Source organism: Diplodia seriata, assembly GCF_021436955.1.
Source record: "Diplodia seriata strain FDS-637 chromosome Unknown scaffold_4, whole genome shotgun sequence".
Classification (NCBI taxonomy): Eukaryota; Fungi; Ascomycota; class Dothideomycetes; order Botryosphaeriales; family Botryosphaeriaceae; genus Diplodia; species Diplodia seriata.
This window is the reverse complement of record NW_027117311.1, coordinates 2,056,510-2,071,531: the sequence shown is the minus strand read 5'-3', so window position 1 is coordinate 2,071,531 and position 15,022 is coordinate 2,056,510. Positions and strand designations below refer to the sequence as shown.

General features: G+C 57.8%; 7 protein-coding genes across 7 annotated transcripts; 4 read left to right on the top strand and 3 right to left on the bottom strand.

The window, feature by feature from the left end:
• Positions 1-70: 70 nt before the first annotated feature.
• Positions 71-1,874, top strand: SIR2 (NAD-dependent histone deacetylase sir2; the record flags this gene model as incomplete). Its single annotated transcript, XM_066775948.1, has 5 exons — positions 71-284; positions 338-648; positions 748-884; positions 932-1,529; positions 1,581-1,874. 5 exons carry the CDS (start codon positions 71-73, stop codon positions 1,872-1,874), a joined length of 1,554 nt encoding a protein of 517 aa, XP_066633829.1.
• A 703-nt stretch (positions 1,875-2,577) lies between these two features.
• On the bottom strand, positions 2,578-3,827 carry SLS55_004490 (uncharacterized protein; the record flags this gene model as incomplete). Its single annotated transcript, XM_066775947.1, has 2 exons — positions 2,578-3,014; positions 3,080-3,827. 2 exons carry the CDS (start codon positions 3,825-3,827, stop codon positions 2,578-2,580), a joined length of 1,185 nt encoding a protein of 394 aa, XP_066633828.1.
• A 965-nt stretch (positions 3,828-4,792) lies between these two features.
• Positions 4,793-6,421, top strand: SLS55_004489 (uncharacterized protein; the record flags this gene model as incomplete). Its single annotated transcript, XM_066775946.1, has 1 exon — positions 4,793-6,421. The coding sequence occupies one exon, from the start codon at positions 4,793-4,795 to the stop codon at positions 6,419-6,421; it is 1,629 nt and encodes a 542-aa protein (XP_066633827.1).
• A 588-nt stretch (positions 6,422-7,009) lies between these two features.
• SLS55_004488 (uncharacterized protein) lies at positions 7,010-8,287 on the top strand (the record flags this gene model as incomplete). Its single annotated transcript, XM_066775945.1, has 3 exons — positions 7,010-7,042; positions 7,091-7,217; positions 7,332-8,287. 3 exons carry the CDS (start codon positions 7,010-7,012, stop codon positions 8,285-8,287), a joined length of 1,116 nt encoding a protein of 371 aa, XP_066633826.1.
• Positions 8,288-8,873: 586 nt separating this feature from the next.
• On the bottom strand, positions 8,874-9,620 carry VPS24 (Vacuolar protein-sorting-associated protein 24; the record flags this gene model as incomplete). Its single annotated transcript, XM_066775944.1, has 2 exons — positions 8,874-9,515; positions 9,573-9,620. 2 exons carry the CDS (start codon positions 9,618-9,620, stop codon positions 8,874-8,876), a joined length of 690 nt encoding a protein of 229 aa, XP_066633825.1.
• Positions 9,621-10,256: 636 nt separating this feature from the next.
• Positions 10,257-11,188, top strand: wos2 (p23 chaperone protein wos2; the record flags this gene model as incomplete). The annotated part of the gene is made up of 3 exons (XM_066775943.1): positions 10,257-10,281; positions 10,500-10,828; positions 10,904-11,188. The coding sequence occupies 3 exons, from the start codon at positions 10,257-10,259 to the stop codon at positions 11,186-11,188; spliced, it is 639 nt and encodes a 212-aa protein (XP_066633824.1).
• Positions 11,189-12,248: 1,060 nt separating this feature from the next.
• On the bottom strand, positions 12,249-14,913 carry SLS55_004485 (uncharacterized protein; the record flags this gene model as incomplete). Its single annotated transcript, XM_066775942.1, has 5 exons — positions 12,249-12,613; positions 12,679-12,777; positions 12,842-13,900; positions 13,949-14,779; positions 14,832-14,913. 5 exons carry the CDS (start codon positions 14,911-14,913, stop codon positions 12,249-12,251), a joined length of 2,436 nt encoding a protein of 811 aa, XP_066633823.1.
• Positions 14,914-15,022: the final 109 nt, after the last annotated feature.

The window sequence follows — 15,022 nt, the reverse complement described above, 5'->3', positions numbered from 1 at the left end:
ATCTACACTCTACAATCCACTTCCAGGCCGTGCCCCCATTTCCTGCCGCTCCCCTTCCGGACCTGGCGACATGGCCACCGGCGAGGTGTTGGCCAACCGGAGGGACCTTCCCGTCGTAGATCTTACCAATACCGATTCCGCCGCGCGATCCTCCGCCGAACAGGCCAAGAGCGCCTCCGACGGCCATGCGCCGAGCGTGCACGACGACAGCGACGACCAAATCGACAACGCCTCGCTGTACGAGGAGCTGCTGGACGAGCTCGACCCTTTCGACCTGGGTGCTGGTACATAATTCCCAATCCCTCGCGCTCGGCGTGGACTGATCGCATCGCACTAGGACCCGATGTCTGCACTGTGCAAGAAGCCAGAGCGTACCGGAAGCGCCTGCGCGAGGTCGGCGCCGGTCCCTTCGTCTACGAGACCGTCACCACCGGCAAGGTCTCCGCCAAAAAGCTATGCACTGCCTTCGGCCTCAAACCCCCCAGCTTCCTGGAAGGCGCGCCCGACAGCTCCTATTACCAGCTGCTAGGGTTGGCCATTGCCAGAGAACTCTCCAAGAGACACCGTCTGCCTGAGCACTCGACCATCGAAGATGCCGCCCGCCTCCTGCAGAAAAGTAAAAATATTATGGTCATTACGGGCGCAGGTGTGAGTATGCCCGGTCCTAGTTACATTATACGGGTTCGAGCGTGGCTTGCGCCTCTCGGAGGAGTACATATGCAGACGAGCTGTTACGACTGACTCTAGATATCCCAGATCTCAACTAGTCTCGGTATCCCCGATTTCCGTTCTAAAAACACGGGTTTCTATTCGAAACTCCGCGAGATGGGGTTTGAGGACCCGGAGCAAGTGTTCGACATTCACAACTTCGACGAAGACCCTACGTAAGTGTCGGCCGCGGGCTCCCCCGGGCGAAACTGATTCAGATTAGGATATTTTACAAACTAGCGGGCGACATACTCCCTGACCTCTACAACTGGACTCCCACCCACGAATTCATACATCTCCTGCAACAGAAGGGGAAACTCCTCACCAATTACACCCAGAACATTGACAACTTGGAAAGCCACGCTGGCATAGACCCGGAAAAGTTGGTGCAGTGCCACGGCTCATGGGCGACTGCTACCTGCCGCAAGTGTGGCCATCAGATCCCCGGAGAAGAGATATTCCCAAACATCCGCGAGCAAAAGGTGGCCGAGTGCAAGGAGTGCATTCGCCAATTGGCAGTCCCTCGGCCTGGCATGAAGAGAAAGCGAAGCTCAAATGGAGGCTCTCGCAAGAGAAGGCAGAGTGATGATGACGACGACTCTGACGGTCAGTACGACATTCCGCAGCCTGGAGTCATGAAGCCGGACATCACGTTTTTCGGCGAAGGCCTTCCGAAGCGCTTCTTTACCCGCCTCAAGGATCACGACAAGGACATCACAGACCTTGTCATCGTCATTGGGACCTCCATGAAGGTCGCTCCGGTCTCCGAGGTTCCTCAAATCCTGTCGCCCGATGTGCCGCAAATCTACATTTCCCGAGATGTAAGTCCCGTGTGGTTCGTGGAGCTTGAATTGTAACTGATCACTATTCAGCCCATTCGTCACATTGACTTCGATGTCAATTTGCTAGGCGATTGCGACGTTGTCGTGGCCGAACTGTGTCGCCTTGCTGGGTGGAATCTGGAACACAAAATGATCCCAGAGGGCCTCAGGGCCGAAGTCGACGCCGTCGAGACGGATGACAATGAGAAACACACATGGAAAGTTTCTCTGCCCGAAAGCGCCAATTCGGATAAGGTCCTTGTGGTCAAGCCGGGAGAGGTCAAGCTCGAGGAGACCGGTTCCGAGAGGGTCAAGTCTGAGGACCCTGCCAAAGTCTCTGGCTGAATGATTTGGGAGACACGTTTTCGCTCTCCACACCAAGGCATGCTACAGCCAAGCCATGCTGTCTAAGCAAAGCCTACACGATTATTTCCTTCCTGATCCGTTACCTGTACGGTGGCGGTCTCGGCTCATTCGGATCACATTATAAGAGAGGTGTTCATCACGGTTGTTTCGGTTATTCGGGATCTCTTCCTTCTCATTCGCTTGTTGCACTGTTATACATTATCGGCGTGCATGGGGCGGTACTGGACCGACAGCTTCCCAAAAGGTAGCCTCTCATTTTGCGGTTTGCTTTGCAGGCTTTCACTTTTGCTCTTTCCACGGGGCTGTGTAGATATCCTTGATGGCCTTTTGCTTTTCCGCGCCATCCCCTACTCGATTTCAACGGCTGAAAAGGCGTATAGATGGGCATGCTATTCCCTCGGTTAATGAGAAGATGTAAGGTGCGAGTTCGTGCTCACTACATTCTGATATCATTATAGAATTCATGGTTCGGTCCTCTCCTGTCTTTGTTCCACGGCGGTTTTTGGTTGGCGCGCAGCGTCGGACGAGTGTATCCTACCCAAGATCGAAAAGAGCTGACGCTTGCGCCCTTTCCTGACGTTGCCTCAATGACGTTGAACAATAGCCGAAACCAACCCACTCACCCACTCCGCAATAAGTCTACTGGCACGGTGAGGGGCCTGGTGCCCCGCACCGCGATCCTTCACTTGTTACGCGCAGAGCGGCGCCGTCCTGATTCCGGTTCCTTCGCCGTCGTCTTCTGTCCAATCTTCTTAGCGGTTGCTCCGTCCTCGTCTTGCTTAGCGCTACCCTTCTTCGTCCTCTTTGCGGTCGGTTTATCTTCTTTGCCTTCTTCATTTTCTTGCTTCACGTCTTCCTCTTGTTCCTCCTTCTTCGCTCGGCGTCGCTTCGAACCGTTGCCAGCCAATCCGTTACTCGCAGCGGTAGGCTTGTGCTCCGTTTCTTCGTCGTCCTCTTGCTCGGATGCACCGACGTCCCCGGCAACGGCGCCGGTCTTCTTTTGCACGCTGGGAACGACGGCTGAGGTGCGGCCACCGACCTTGAGGAAGGTGATTTTGGCGCCGTTGGGGAGCTTGTTGGCGTCCTTCTTGCCCTTTCCCCAGCGGTGCTTCATTAACCCTGTTGTAGATACATGCATTAGCCAGAGAAGTACAAAAGCTGGGAGGTGCGCTACTAATGCTTACAATCTTCTGGGAATTTGTCGGATTCCGCAAGTGTCTCGCACGCCAGGTCACAGACGTACATGAGGGCGTCGTGCAGCTGTTTGATCTGGGCGTCGCTGAAGGTATTGCTGTACTGCTCAGGGTGGATCTTGGCTTGATAGAGCACCTCGTCGCCAACCCAATTCCCGACGCCGCTGATGTTAGCTTGGTCCAGCAGCAGAGCCTTGACGGGGACCTTTTTGCTTCTCAACTTCTTTGCTAGCCAGTCGACGGTCAAGATGTCCTTGTCAATGACAGGATCTGGCCCATTCTCCTTGAGCGGGCTCACTTTCCTCAGCTCCTCACCCGGCGCATCAATCAGCCGGATCCTGCCAAGGCGGCGGGCATCGATGAAGGCGGCCTCGCACTTGTCGTCGCCCTCCATGTCAAGGACGAACTTCCAGTACTTGGGCGGCCACTCGGGATTCTCCTCTTTCGCGGACTTGCTGTAGTGGGCAGAGTCGTCATTGGAGAACTTCATCCAGCCGCTCATACCAAAGTGCATCAGCGGGTGCGGCGGCTCCGACATGACCAGCCAGAAGTACTTTCCCTGCTGCCGGGCGTCGACGACCTTTTTGCCGGTCATGGCCTTCTGGAAGGCCGACGCGCTCGTGCCGACCTTGCCATAGATGATGTCGTCCTCTTGGGTGCGCACGGCGCGGATCGTCTTGCCCACGACGTGCTTGCGCAAATAGTGGACGATGCGCGCGATTTCCCCGATCTCAGGCATTGTTGGTGTGTTCTGGCCTCGACGGTGTTGCTGAGCGGGACCGCGCGCGTAGACCCAGCGAGTTGAGAAAGGGATGCTCTGAGACGAGGTCAATGACAGAAGGATGGGAGCGGAGGTGATGACGCTGACCTGCCGATCGCGCCAACGCGAAGTCACGCGTGTGGACCCCAACCTCCTTCCCGTCCCTTTCTCACGCGTCACTCATAACCCCGTCTTGCTCGTCCCTTGCCCACATCTAGCCCGTCAGCCAACACGGCTTCGTCCCTTCTCTGCGCTGCGGGGAACAAGCCGCCAAACGCACCATCTTGATGTGACAACGGCTAATTTGACTGCGGCTGTGGCTACGGCTGCGGCTACGGCGCGGCCTTGACATCCGGCCTCGTCGTCTGAAGGACGCACTGCGTTGCACCGCGCATCGACGAGCGGCATTCGGAGATGCCGATTAACTTTGTGTTGGTGGATGAACCATCCATACCTATTGTGCGCGCCCAGCCTCGTGCGTCAGCGAGCAGCGAGCACCCAGCCCAGCCGATCCTTCGCCCCCAAGCTTCAAGCAAGGCCGAATCGCCCGCTGCTGAAGGCTTCAATGGGGGCCTTAATCCAGTCGCCCTCGTACCCTGGCCACATCGCCCACTTTTAAGCAACACGTCCTGCTGAACCCACACTCCTTCGTCGTACGCCGGCTCTTGAACACTACGCTTGCCCCCGGATGGAACTGCCCGGCCAGCAACTGCTCTCTCGTATGCCCCCCGATCCTTTGGCTTCCGACTCGTGGCCGAATTGTCTGTCTGATCCGCAACGCAACCATGGTCAGGCACAGCTCACAAGAATCTTTCCTTCTTCGTGACTCAATGGGATCTCCAAGGAAGCTGGGCCCGGTAGATGCACACCGAAAAGGCCTACGGCGATTTCTCGCTAGCAACCCAGAAGTCATTCTCAGTACGCTTGCCGGTCTCGCCTTCAGCATGGCCATTTTCGGCTTCACGCTATGGCTGAGCAGACAAACATTTGAATGTCCGGTCTGGGCCAATGATTGCGACGTCCAAGCCTCGGTCACGGACATGGTGGAGGACCTTGGGTTGGTCCAGGGCATCATCGCCGCGGTATACGCTGTTTCCCTGGCCGGCCCGGTTTATACAGCATGCGCCCTTGGGGAGGCAGCTGTGTGGCCAATATTGAACAAGCAAGCGAAGACTTTGAAAGAGCTGGACTCCTTCCTATCCGCCGCTCGTGGATCCATCGCATCATTGCCTCTGGCGTACATGGCCACCCGCTCCATGGAAGCCCTTGTAGTGGTCCTATGCATCACCATTGCCACAATTACCCCCTTGTCCGGCTCACCCATCGTTGGATATGCCTACACTAGACGCGACGTGGTAACCGAGTATACCAGCACTTACATGGTTGGAGGAGTCCTGCGGAACAAGTTCATTCAGAGGAATCCACCAATTCGACTCCCTGCTGCCGCCTCCCAAGCTTTCAACCTTTACACGTCTTGGTCTAGTAACCTATCCTCTGAGGCGTTGCCAAATTTCCGAGAGTTCATCGTCAACCGCAACCAGCTGGCCGAGCGGGGACAGATGTCAGCCAATGCCGTGAAGGTCGAGAAGAACATAAAGTGCAGTGGCCATGCTGTCAAGTTAAGGGATCACGACAGAGTCGCCGTTACAGCGGACACCAACATGGGCAGCAACAGCAATAGCAGCAACACCACGCTTATCAGAATTCAGCCCGTCCTCACCGTATGGGTCGATGACATCCAATACGTGAGCGAGACCAGGACCATCTCGACCCTTGTATTCGCAGCCATCAATGGCACCATCGAGAACGGCGAGTTCTCCGAGCCAACGGAAGAAATGAAGCAGGACAACTACACGGGCCTGTCAGCCGTAGCCTGTGACGTGGACGTCAATCTGGTCAACTCCTCATTCGAGATTGGCAGTGGGACGTCGAATTCCACAACTGTGTCCCGTCTGGACATGCTGGATGGGCCTACCGAGCCAGATTCTCCATATGGTTCTCTCGGCGACATGGCCGCATGGTTTGGAGCTGCACCATCAATCATGGGTCTCAGCGTCCATGGAGCGCAACCAATGTTCGTGGATTCAACGCCACTGCCAAAGGCATACGCCACCTGGATTGGGCCGCAAGCCCCCCACTGGAAACTTGAGACGCTTCGCAATTTCATCAACGTCAGCTCAGGGGCCTTGGCCACGTCTCTGCACTTCATCGAAGGCAGCGATGAGCCAAGCAACGGATCGGCGAGCAATACCTTGCTATCGCGAAAGGCTATGAAAAGATTGGATCCTTCGCGGGTGTATTTTCTGCTGATCCCGCCTTTGGTACTGTTGACTATCATCGGCGCACTGGCTTCCTGGAGTCACTGGATTCACAAACGTGCAAACATCCCCATCATGCGTTTGGCCCACGTTTCCGAGGTAATTAAGAGTTCACAGACGGCAGACATTCTGGAGCCGGCCAGTGAGGATGCGAAGGTACCGAATGAACCATCCAGCCTGAGAAGGATCAAGGTCAAGTACGGGGTTGCGTCCGATGGAACTGTCGGGTTTGGCGAGAACGTGGAAAACTTCTGAGCTTGCATTTTATTATCGGCGTCTGGACAGCGTGTGTATTTCACTGTAGAGAAACGAAGCCAATCATGATCGTCCGAGCGGGGAGTTGCGAGATTCTCGGCAAGTCACAGCGAATTGTCGCTCGATCAGGCTAGCATGATAACGTAATGACATAACAGATCGCCTCCACCTGCCCAAGCAGGCAAGAGGGGAGAGCCACAGAGCGGTACCCGCTTTGCTGGACGCTCTGCCAGTGCTCTCTATCATCACTTTTCCCCGCAATCCGTGACGGCAAAGAACACACAATGCTCTCAGACCGGTGTGCCGACGGCGTCTGCGGCGTCTACGGCGTCGGGTCGACGCTCGATGCGGCCGACGGCGAGCTGATAACGGTCACATAGGCCCACCTCGACTCCGCATTTCGCTGCAGCCGCCTTCGCTCGCCGGCCGTCTATATCTTGCGCATGCTTGTTTGGCTTCCTCATATCATCCAACCTCTCCTAGCTTGCAGCCATGCACGTTTCCCTGCTGGCGCTCAGCTGCGCCGCCTCGCTGCCGCTGACGGCTGTTGCCCATGCCGGCCACCACCATGATAGGGAGCCCGTCGACATGAAGGTCTTGGAGCAGAAATGGGGCACTGATGTAAACACCCTCCGATTGATGTTGAACACGCGCTGATGGCTCGACCAGTGGGGCTTCTCGGGAATCTCAACCTTTGCCCATCTCCCGCACGTGAAGTGCCTGACTGATCCAGAAGTCGACTTTGATATTGGTATCATTGGTGCTCCCTTTGACACCGCTGTAAGCTACAGACCGGGTAAGTGCATTCCATCCACACTTCTCCTTTCTTTGGTGACGCTGCGCGGGCTGTTCTACTACTCTGGAGAAGAGCACAACTACAACACCCTCCAATCTGACTGACGTGACGCAGGCGCCCGCTTCGGACCACGAGCCATCCGGGCAGGCTCCGCGCGGCAGACGTCATTCCGCGGCTTCAACCCGCGGGCGGGCATGAACCCGTACACATCGTGGGCCAAGGTGCTCGACTGCGGCGACATCCCGGTGACGCCGTTCGACAACGCGCTGGCGCTGCGGCAGATGAGCGAGGCCTTCGTCGAGCTGGGCAAGCGGTCGCCGTCGCCCGGCTCCGCGGGCTCGTCGTCGGCGTACCGGGCCAAGTCGAAGCTGCTGACGCTGGGCGGCGACCACAGCATCGCGCTGCCGGCCCTGCGCGCCCTGCACCAGATCCACGGCCGCCCCATCGCCGTCGTGCACTTCGACGCCCACCTCGACACCTGGCACCCGGCCAAGTACCCGTCCGCCTGGATCGACCCGGACGACGCCTCGACCCAGTCCTTTTTCAACCACGGCTCCATGTTCTGGTTCGCGTCGACCGAGGGCCTCGTCGCCAACGGATCGAGCGTGCACGCCGGCCTGCGCACCCGTCTGTCCGGCGACGACGACACCGACTGGGTCGACGACGCGGCCCAGGGCTGGCACCGCATCGCCGCCGACGACATCGACGACATCGGCACCCGCGGCGTCATCGACAACATCCTCAAAAACGTCGGCACCGAGGCCCCCGTCTACCTGTCCATCGACATCGACGTCATCGACCCCGGCATGGCGCCCGCCACCGGCACCCCCGAGCCCGGCGGCTGGACCACCCGCGAGCTGATCCGCATCCTGCGCGGCATCGAGTCGCTGAACGTCGTCGGCGCTGACATCGTCGAGGTCAGCCCCGCCTACGACGGGCCGGCCGAGAACACCGCCCTCGCCGCTGCCCAGGTCGGCTACGAGATCCTCACTAGTATGGTGAAAAGGGGCTTGTTGGACCAGGGCAAGGTTGACGAGGCTAAGAAGGATGAGAAGAAGGACGAGTTGTGAGCAGGGGTCGAAGTTGAGGGGCCGTGAATGGCGACATCTGCGGCGAGGCTGTCCAAGGACATTCTCGGGGATGGGGTCGAAAGAAGAGTTGGGAGACGGCGTGTGTGATAGATACGGAGCGCAAGTGGTGGCGTGAGATCCAAGGAGGGTCAAGGGGAATGTATTGCTGTTGTAACGAATCTGGGACGATGCCATGACCAAAATTGTAAAAGAAATCAGAGAGATACGGTATGCTACAATATCAGCACTTGGTGACAATGAGAGCTTCCGGTGAAGCCACACAGCCCTGCTTGAGCCCAGCCATGTAAGCGAACCTTTGGCTAGCCAATTCGGCCGCCCTCTGTCTGAGCAAATATGAACATCTCAGACGAATAGGGCAACTTGGAAGTTTTCGTCTATTGGAAGGAATCACACGTACGCTCATAAATCAGAACGTCGAACCCAAGGAACACCGGGGAATAAGTAAGAAGTATGCCAGCAAAATCCGCCGAAAAGCCAACGCCAATCCTCCGGTAAGCCGTAGCGCAGTGTATGTGACATTGGGAAGTGAGGATCAATCATAGGGGGGAGTGGGCTGCTGCTGCGTTTAGCTCTTGAGAGCCTCCAGTCTGCCGCGCATGGCGCTGAGCATCTCCTCGGGATCCTCCTCCTCTTCTTCCGCAGCAACAGGCTGGCTTGGCAGTTGAAGGTCCTGCTGAGGCTCCTGGGCTTGGGAGATCTTGTCCTTGAGAACCTCGCTGAGGACCTTGTCAACCTCCGACTCGGCCTCGTCGTCCTCGCCCTCCAGCAGCTCGGTCTCAGGCATCGAGTCGCCGACCATCTCCTCGATGATGCCGGCCTTGACGAGCTCCTGGCTGAGTTCACGCATGGTGCCGGTCAGCTCGGGAAGGCGCACGAGGGTGTTGACGTCCTTCATGATGCCGGTGGAGGCGCGGATGCTGCCTTCGATCTTGCGCACGGAAAAGGCTTCGTTGACCTGCATCGACACGCTCTGCAGCTGGGCCTTGCTGGTGTGCAGGCGCGAGCTCTGCTTGCGCACGCGGATCAGCTCCTTTGCGAAGACACGCGTGTCCTGGGCGGCCTGCTTGGCCATGGTTGGGTTGCGTTGGGCGCGCTTCGAGGCCTGGACGATGTAGCTCTTGGTCTTCTGCTCGGCCTGCTTCAGCTGCATGATGTCGCGGTCGAGCTTGCGCACGTTCTGGCGGACGAGGGCGTTGCATTTCCGTTTCTTTGCTTGATGTTAGAGTGCGGCTGCGCGGGTGGTGGTCGGGCGGGCGTGACCGACTTGCTCTTCGGGCGTGGGCTTCCACAAGAACGACTTGATGGTCTCCATGGCGCGCGGCGGGGCGGCGGCGGGGGCCGAAGTGCGCAGCAGGAGGGAGCGGAGGCGGACGAGAGGCAGAGGGCGGTTACAATGGGCCGACGGGCGCGATCGAGGGTGGGCCTGGAGGTAGACTGGCGCATGTGCTGGTGGTGCTGGTGCCGGTGCCTGGCAGTCGGGGCGGCGTCACCGCGCGCGGGCGGTGGTGGGAGGCTCTAGCTGGGCTCTGGCTGGGCGCGGGTGCGGTCCAAGCGCAGAGAGAGGGTCTTGGTGACGTTTGCGCTGGGCAAGCACGCAAGCTCGCGGCGGGGCAGCAGCTTTGCTTGGGATTGTATGGGCGTGCGCTGGCTGCGGCTGGCCGGATTGCTCTAGCATGCAGTGGCCAGGCTTTGCTGCCGCGTCCATGCGCGTCGGCCCGCGCGTTCTTTCATTGCGCAGCTGGCAGTGTTGTTCCTGGTGTCGATTTCTACTGCCTTCTATAGCAATCCTCAGCCTTGTGCGCTAGCGAGCCTGCCTCTACAACTTCCACGGGCAGCTTCCTGTCCGCCCCAGCACCATTGCAGACTCAACCTACCCACCCCATCACCACTTCCATCTCCGCCCTCTCGCTACCGAGGCCGCCGCAAACCGAACTGCCTCTACACAATCATGTCGCAGACTCTGACTCCCGAAGGTACGAGCTCCCCACCAACCACACCAGCCCCGTCGCATTCCTCGTCCGCGCAGCTGTGTTGGCATTGCGCAGCCCGTCTGTCAGTCAGCGCGGCCGATGAGCTTGGGGCGCGATGGCTGCCCACCGCACAGCTCCATTGCCCTCTTACTCGCGTCGCCGTCGCGCCCTCCGCCCTCGAGATGCATGACGCACAACCCATGCTAACATGCCTGCCGCAGTGCTCTGGGCCCAGCGCTCGTCGGCCACCGACCCTGAGCGCAACCACGTCTTCCTGACCATTTCGGCCCCGGATGTGCCCAAGGACAAGATGACGCTGGACGTCCAGCCCACCAAGGTCGCCTTCACCGGCCACTCGGAGTTGAAGAACGTCGACTACAAGGCCGAGCTCGAGCTGTTCGCCGAGATCGTCCCCGAGGAGTCCAAGATCAACCACACCGGCAAGAACATCGAGATGGTCTTGCGCAAGAAGGATCTCAAGGAGGAGTTCTGGCCCCGCCTGCTCAAGGAGAGCAAAAAGTTGCACTTCCTGAAGACCGACTTCGACAAGGTACGCAACCTACCTTAAGCCCGTTGGAACATCTTCGGGCATTAAAAACATGTACACTAACTCGAGCTCTTCTAGTGGGTCGACGAGGATGAACAGGACGAGGCTGCCGACGAGGATATGCTCGCAAACATGGGTGGCATGCCGCCGGGTATGGGCGCCGGCGGCCCGGGCGGCGACGGTGGCTTCGGCGGCATCGACTTCTCCAAGCTGGGTGGCGGTGCCGGTGGCATGCCCGACCTGAGTGCCCTTGGTGGTGCTGGCGCCGGCGAAGCCGAGGAAGGCTCTGACGACGACGAGGACATGCCCGAGCTCGAGGGTGACGACAAGGCCGCCGCCGGTGCCACCAAGGCAAGTTCGTAGGCCTACGATCGACCGGTCTTGAAGTCGCGCAAACGTGGAGTTTCATGAATGTGTGTTTGAGCAGGGGTCTGCGGTCGTATCTAGCGATTTTGAATCGATGCCAGAGAAAAAGAGAGAGCTTGAATCGAATCGAGCAGGCAATGAAAAGGACTTTTGGAGAGGGAGCAATGAGGAGGAGGAAGGCTCATGGAGAGGAACTGAACGGTTTTGAGTTTTTGGGGAGGCGGTGAGAAGCTGAGGACGGCAATGCAACATCGACTCATGACTGATGACATAATTGCTGCCGGGTGTATCGTTTTGAAGCACAACAGTCAAGCACCGGGGCCTTGGACGACACTCATCGCTTTCTCGAACTCACACCTGCTCAAGCTTTCCGTTCTTTCTTCAGCGTTCAAGGAAAACCGCCGGGTAGATGTGGCATATTAAATACTCTCTCAGACAAATGAAGTTATGACAAGACGTCTCTTTCAATCATATGCAGAGTTCACCCCACCGCTCTTTGGTGGCATTCCTGGCCTGGTTTAGACTTTCTCGCTCTTCTTGCACACAAGGCGAACAGGTTTCTATAAATGTGAGGCTCGGGTGACTTTGAAGCATAGTAATACGAATGATGTACCCCACAAGATCTCACATCACAGATCACAGCCAACGCGACACGGACGCAGCCTGAGACACGCCAAACTGACTGAACCATAGGCGATTTGTGATGATCTTGTATTTAATTTTTTCGCTCGAAAATACTATCTCTACCGATCTTTTTTGTACTGCTCCCGCTTTCCAACAATAAGACAGAGAGGCAGAAAGGTCTGCAGCGACAGATGACCGGGGAAAAGCGGGTTATCTACCGCCGTGGCATTGTGCCATGGACCAACGTCAAGACAACCTGCACGGATAAATCCTCACATCACCCTACACGCGGGTAATTCTCAGCCACCGTTCCGTTTGCCCAACGGCTCTCAGCACGCTCCTGTAGCATGCGAGTGCCGCAAAGGCGACAACTCACCCGTCCGTAATGCTTGCAGTGAAGAACAGATACGCCTCCCATGCAGCGGAAGAAAGTTTAGAAGACAGCTTCCGGCCACTTCTTGCTGGCCTCCTCCTCAAATCTCTTCAGGACGTCTTCCTCACTGCCCCATTCCCGAAGCGAGTCCCGCATGCCGCGGGCGTCTTCCAAGGTGAAGGTGACACCGTCCTTGGACAGAAGGCGTAGGGCCTCGATCTCATTCGCGATGCCGCTCTTCTTGGGGTCTAGTGCAAAGCGTGCCTTGTAGCCTGCCAACATGTGTGCTGCACTGTTGGAATGTTTTTTAAGGTAGGCCGCGTTGAAGGCTGCGGGGGAAGTGCCACTTGGGATGATGGTGAAGCTGCTGTCGATCACGGCTTTCACTGGGCCCTCGAGCTTCTCGCCCTCCGGAAGAGTGTTGACTTTGAAGGGTCAGTGACCTTCTCCTCATCGGCCAAGGGTATTTGAATCTCGGGACTAAACTTACGAGTATGCTTGAAGCGCACTGTCTGGTGGTGCAAGGTCGGGTTCTCCGGGTCAATTTCATGGGCTGAGCGCAGACACTTGAGCGCAAGAAGCCATTTTCCTATGCGAGTGGACGGTCAGTCGGCTATCAAACATACAACATCAGGCCGCAAGGTTGTACTCACTCCTGCGGAAGAAGACCTCAAAACCGACGTTCTGTGCTTCAATGGTTTTGGGGCTGCTATGAAGCAAGGGGCTGACGTATTTCATTGCATCTTCCAACGGAGAAGCCGTCTCCCGGAGTGCAACACCCTGAGGGTCGGTATCCTCCTTCTTAGGCACGCCTTCAGCGTCGACCGCGGGCTTAGCGGGCGATTTCTTTTCTTCCTTCGGTTTCTTGGTCTTCTTGCCAGGTGTACCGTTCGTTTGGGGCGTCGCAAGCTCCGGCTTGTCGTGTAGGAGGGTGTAAATCTTGATGGCAGAGACGGCAGCGCGGGTGTAGAAGGGGTGCGCGCGAAGGCCATCCTCCCACCTAACCATGTCCACGTACGCCCGGATCTGGCCCTTGCGAAGAGAGAATGTGTGGAAATCGAACTGGTCTTCTTCCCAAACGCCGAAAATATCGTGAATGGCCTGGAAGCGCTTGAGCGCAAGGCCGAGCTCACCCTGCCTGTAGTAGGCCTCGCCGTCCTCGATGAGGTACCACATGCACTGCATGTCGTGCAGGTCACCCAATGCGCCTCCCACGGCCTCGTTGCGGGTGAACTTACTCATCGTGTCGATGGCCTTCTCGTTTTCATTGTTGCGCAGCTGGTACTTGGCGCACTTGGTGTTGATGTATCGGTCCTTCTCATCCAGCTCCCTGGCTTCGTTCATGATCTGGGCAGCCTTCTGAGTGTTTCCGTAATGCTTCCATACACGAGCCTTGGTCATGGTGTAGTCAACAAACTTGGGATCCAGCTCAATCGCACGATCAATGTAGTCCAAAGCCTTGGCCAGATCGCGACTAAGATGGTAGTTGTAATGCTGGGCAAGGAAGTAGAGAACGGCGGGCGTGAAACGATCCGCGGACTCGCCGTTGGCCTCCTTGTGCTCCTCCGACTCATAGCCAAGCACCAACTCTTCTATGGCCTTCTTCTTTGCTGGGTCCTGGTACAATGCCTTGACGTTGTTGAAGGTCGACGGCACACCCTTACCAAGCATCCGTCTAAGATAGCCGTCGGCGGCAGCGCGGAACTTGTCGCCTGGCGGGAATTAGTCGCATTTCATGGCTGCAGAAAGAAAAAACAAACCATCCAGGAAATCGAGCGGTACTCTTGTAGGAGCATCATATCTCGGGTTCTTGTCCGCGTAGGATTTGTACATTTCAAGAAGCTTGTCAACGTTCTCGCTGTTGGAACGGTCGAGGCCGAGAGACTTCTCGAGGCCGTCATAATAGGCGCGGTACTCGGCGTTGCGCTCAAGAAGCTCGCGGTAGGCCTGTTCAGCCTCCGGCTTGCGGTCCAGCTCCAGAAGGTACTGAGCACGAAGCTCCATAACAGCGGTCCTGTCGGCATTGGCCTTGTATATGGAGTCAAGGTGCTTCAGAGCGGCCTCGAAATCCCCCTTCTCGCCCATGACAGTGTTTTTGTACAGAGCGGCTTCGGAGTGCTCGATGTCGGAGCGCGGGGGCGGGGTCTTCAGCGTCTGCTCGTAGCGCTCGAGGATGTCAATGGCTTCGGAGAGCTGGCCAGCGAGGTGGAAAGCGACGGCCAGGGCGGTCCAGTTCTGGCGCATTTGGGGGCGGGCCTTGAGCATGGCGCGGCGGCTCTCGATGTATCCCTGGTAATCGCGGACCTGGATCTGCAGGGTGGCCAAATCGCGCTGGATCTGCAGCGACTCGGGCTCGAGGCGCAGAGCAAACTTGTAGGCCTTGATGGCCTCGTCGTAGTTTTTGGCAGAGCGGTACAGAATGCCGTAGACGTGCCAGCAGATGTGCGACTTGACGTCGTTCTTGAGGGCGACCTTGGCCAGAGCAAAGGCCTCGTCGGTCTGGCCCTGAGAATTGAGGATCAGGGCCTTCATGGCCTGGGTGTCGCCATGGTTGGGCGTCTTCTTCAAGATCTGCTCGGCAGCCTTGATACCTGGGGCGCAAGTCAGCTCAGCGGCGGGGCAGGCTGGCGGCCGGGGGCGCACCCTTCTTGTATTGCTTGGTCTCGTAGTTCTTGACCAGCTGGCGGAACAGCGAGTTCTCCTTGGAGCTCAGCGGCTGCGGCATGGCGGCGGCTGGTGCTGGGGCGCAGCTCAGAGCGGAGCAGCTGTGTTCGGAGGAGCGGTCGCGTGGGCGGGGCGGAGGAGAGGGACGGAAGAAGTGGGCGGGTGGTGGA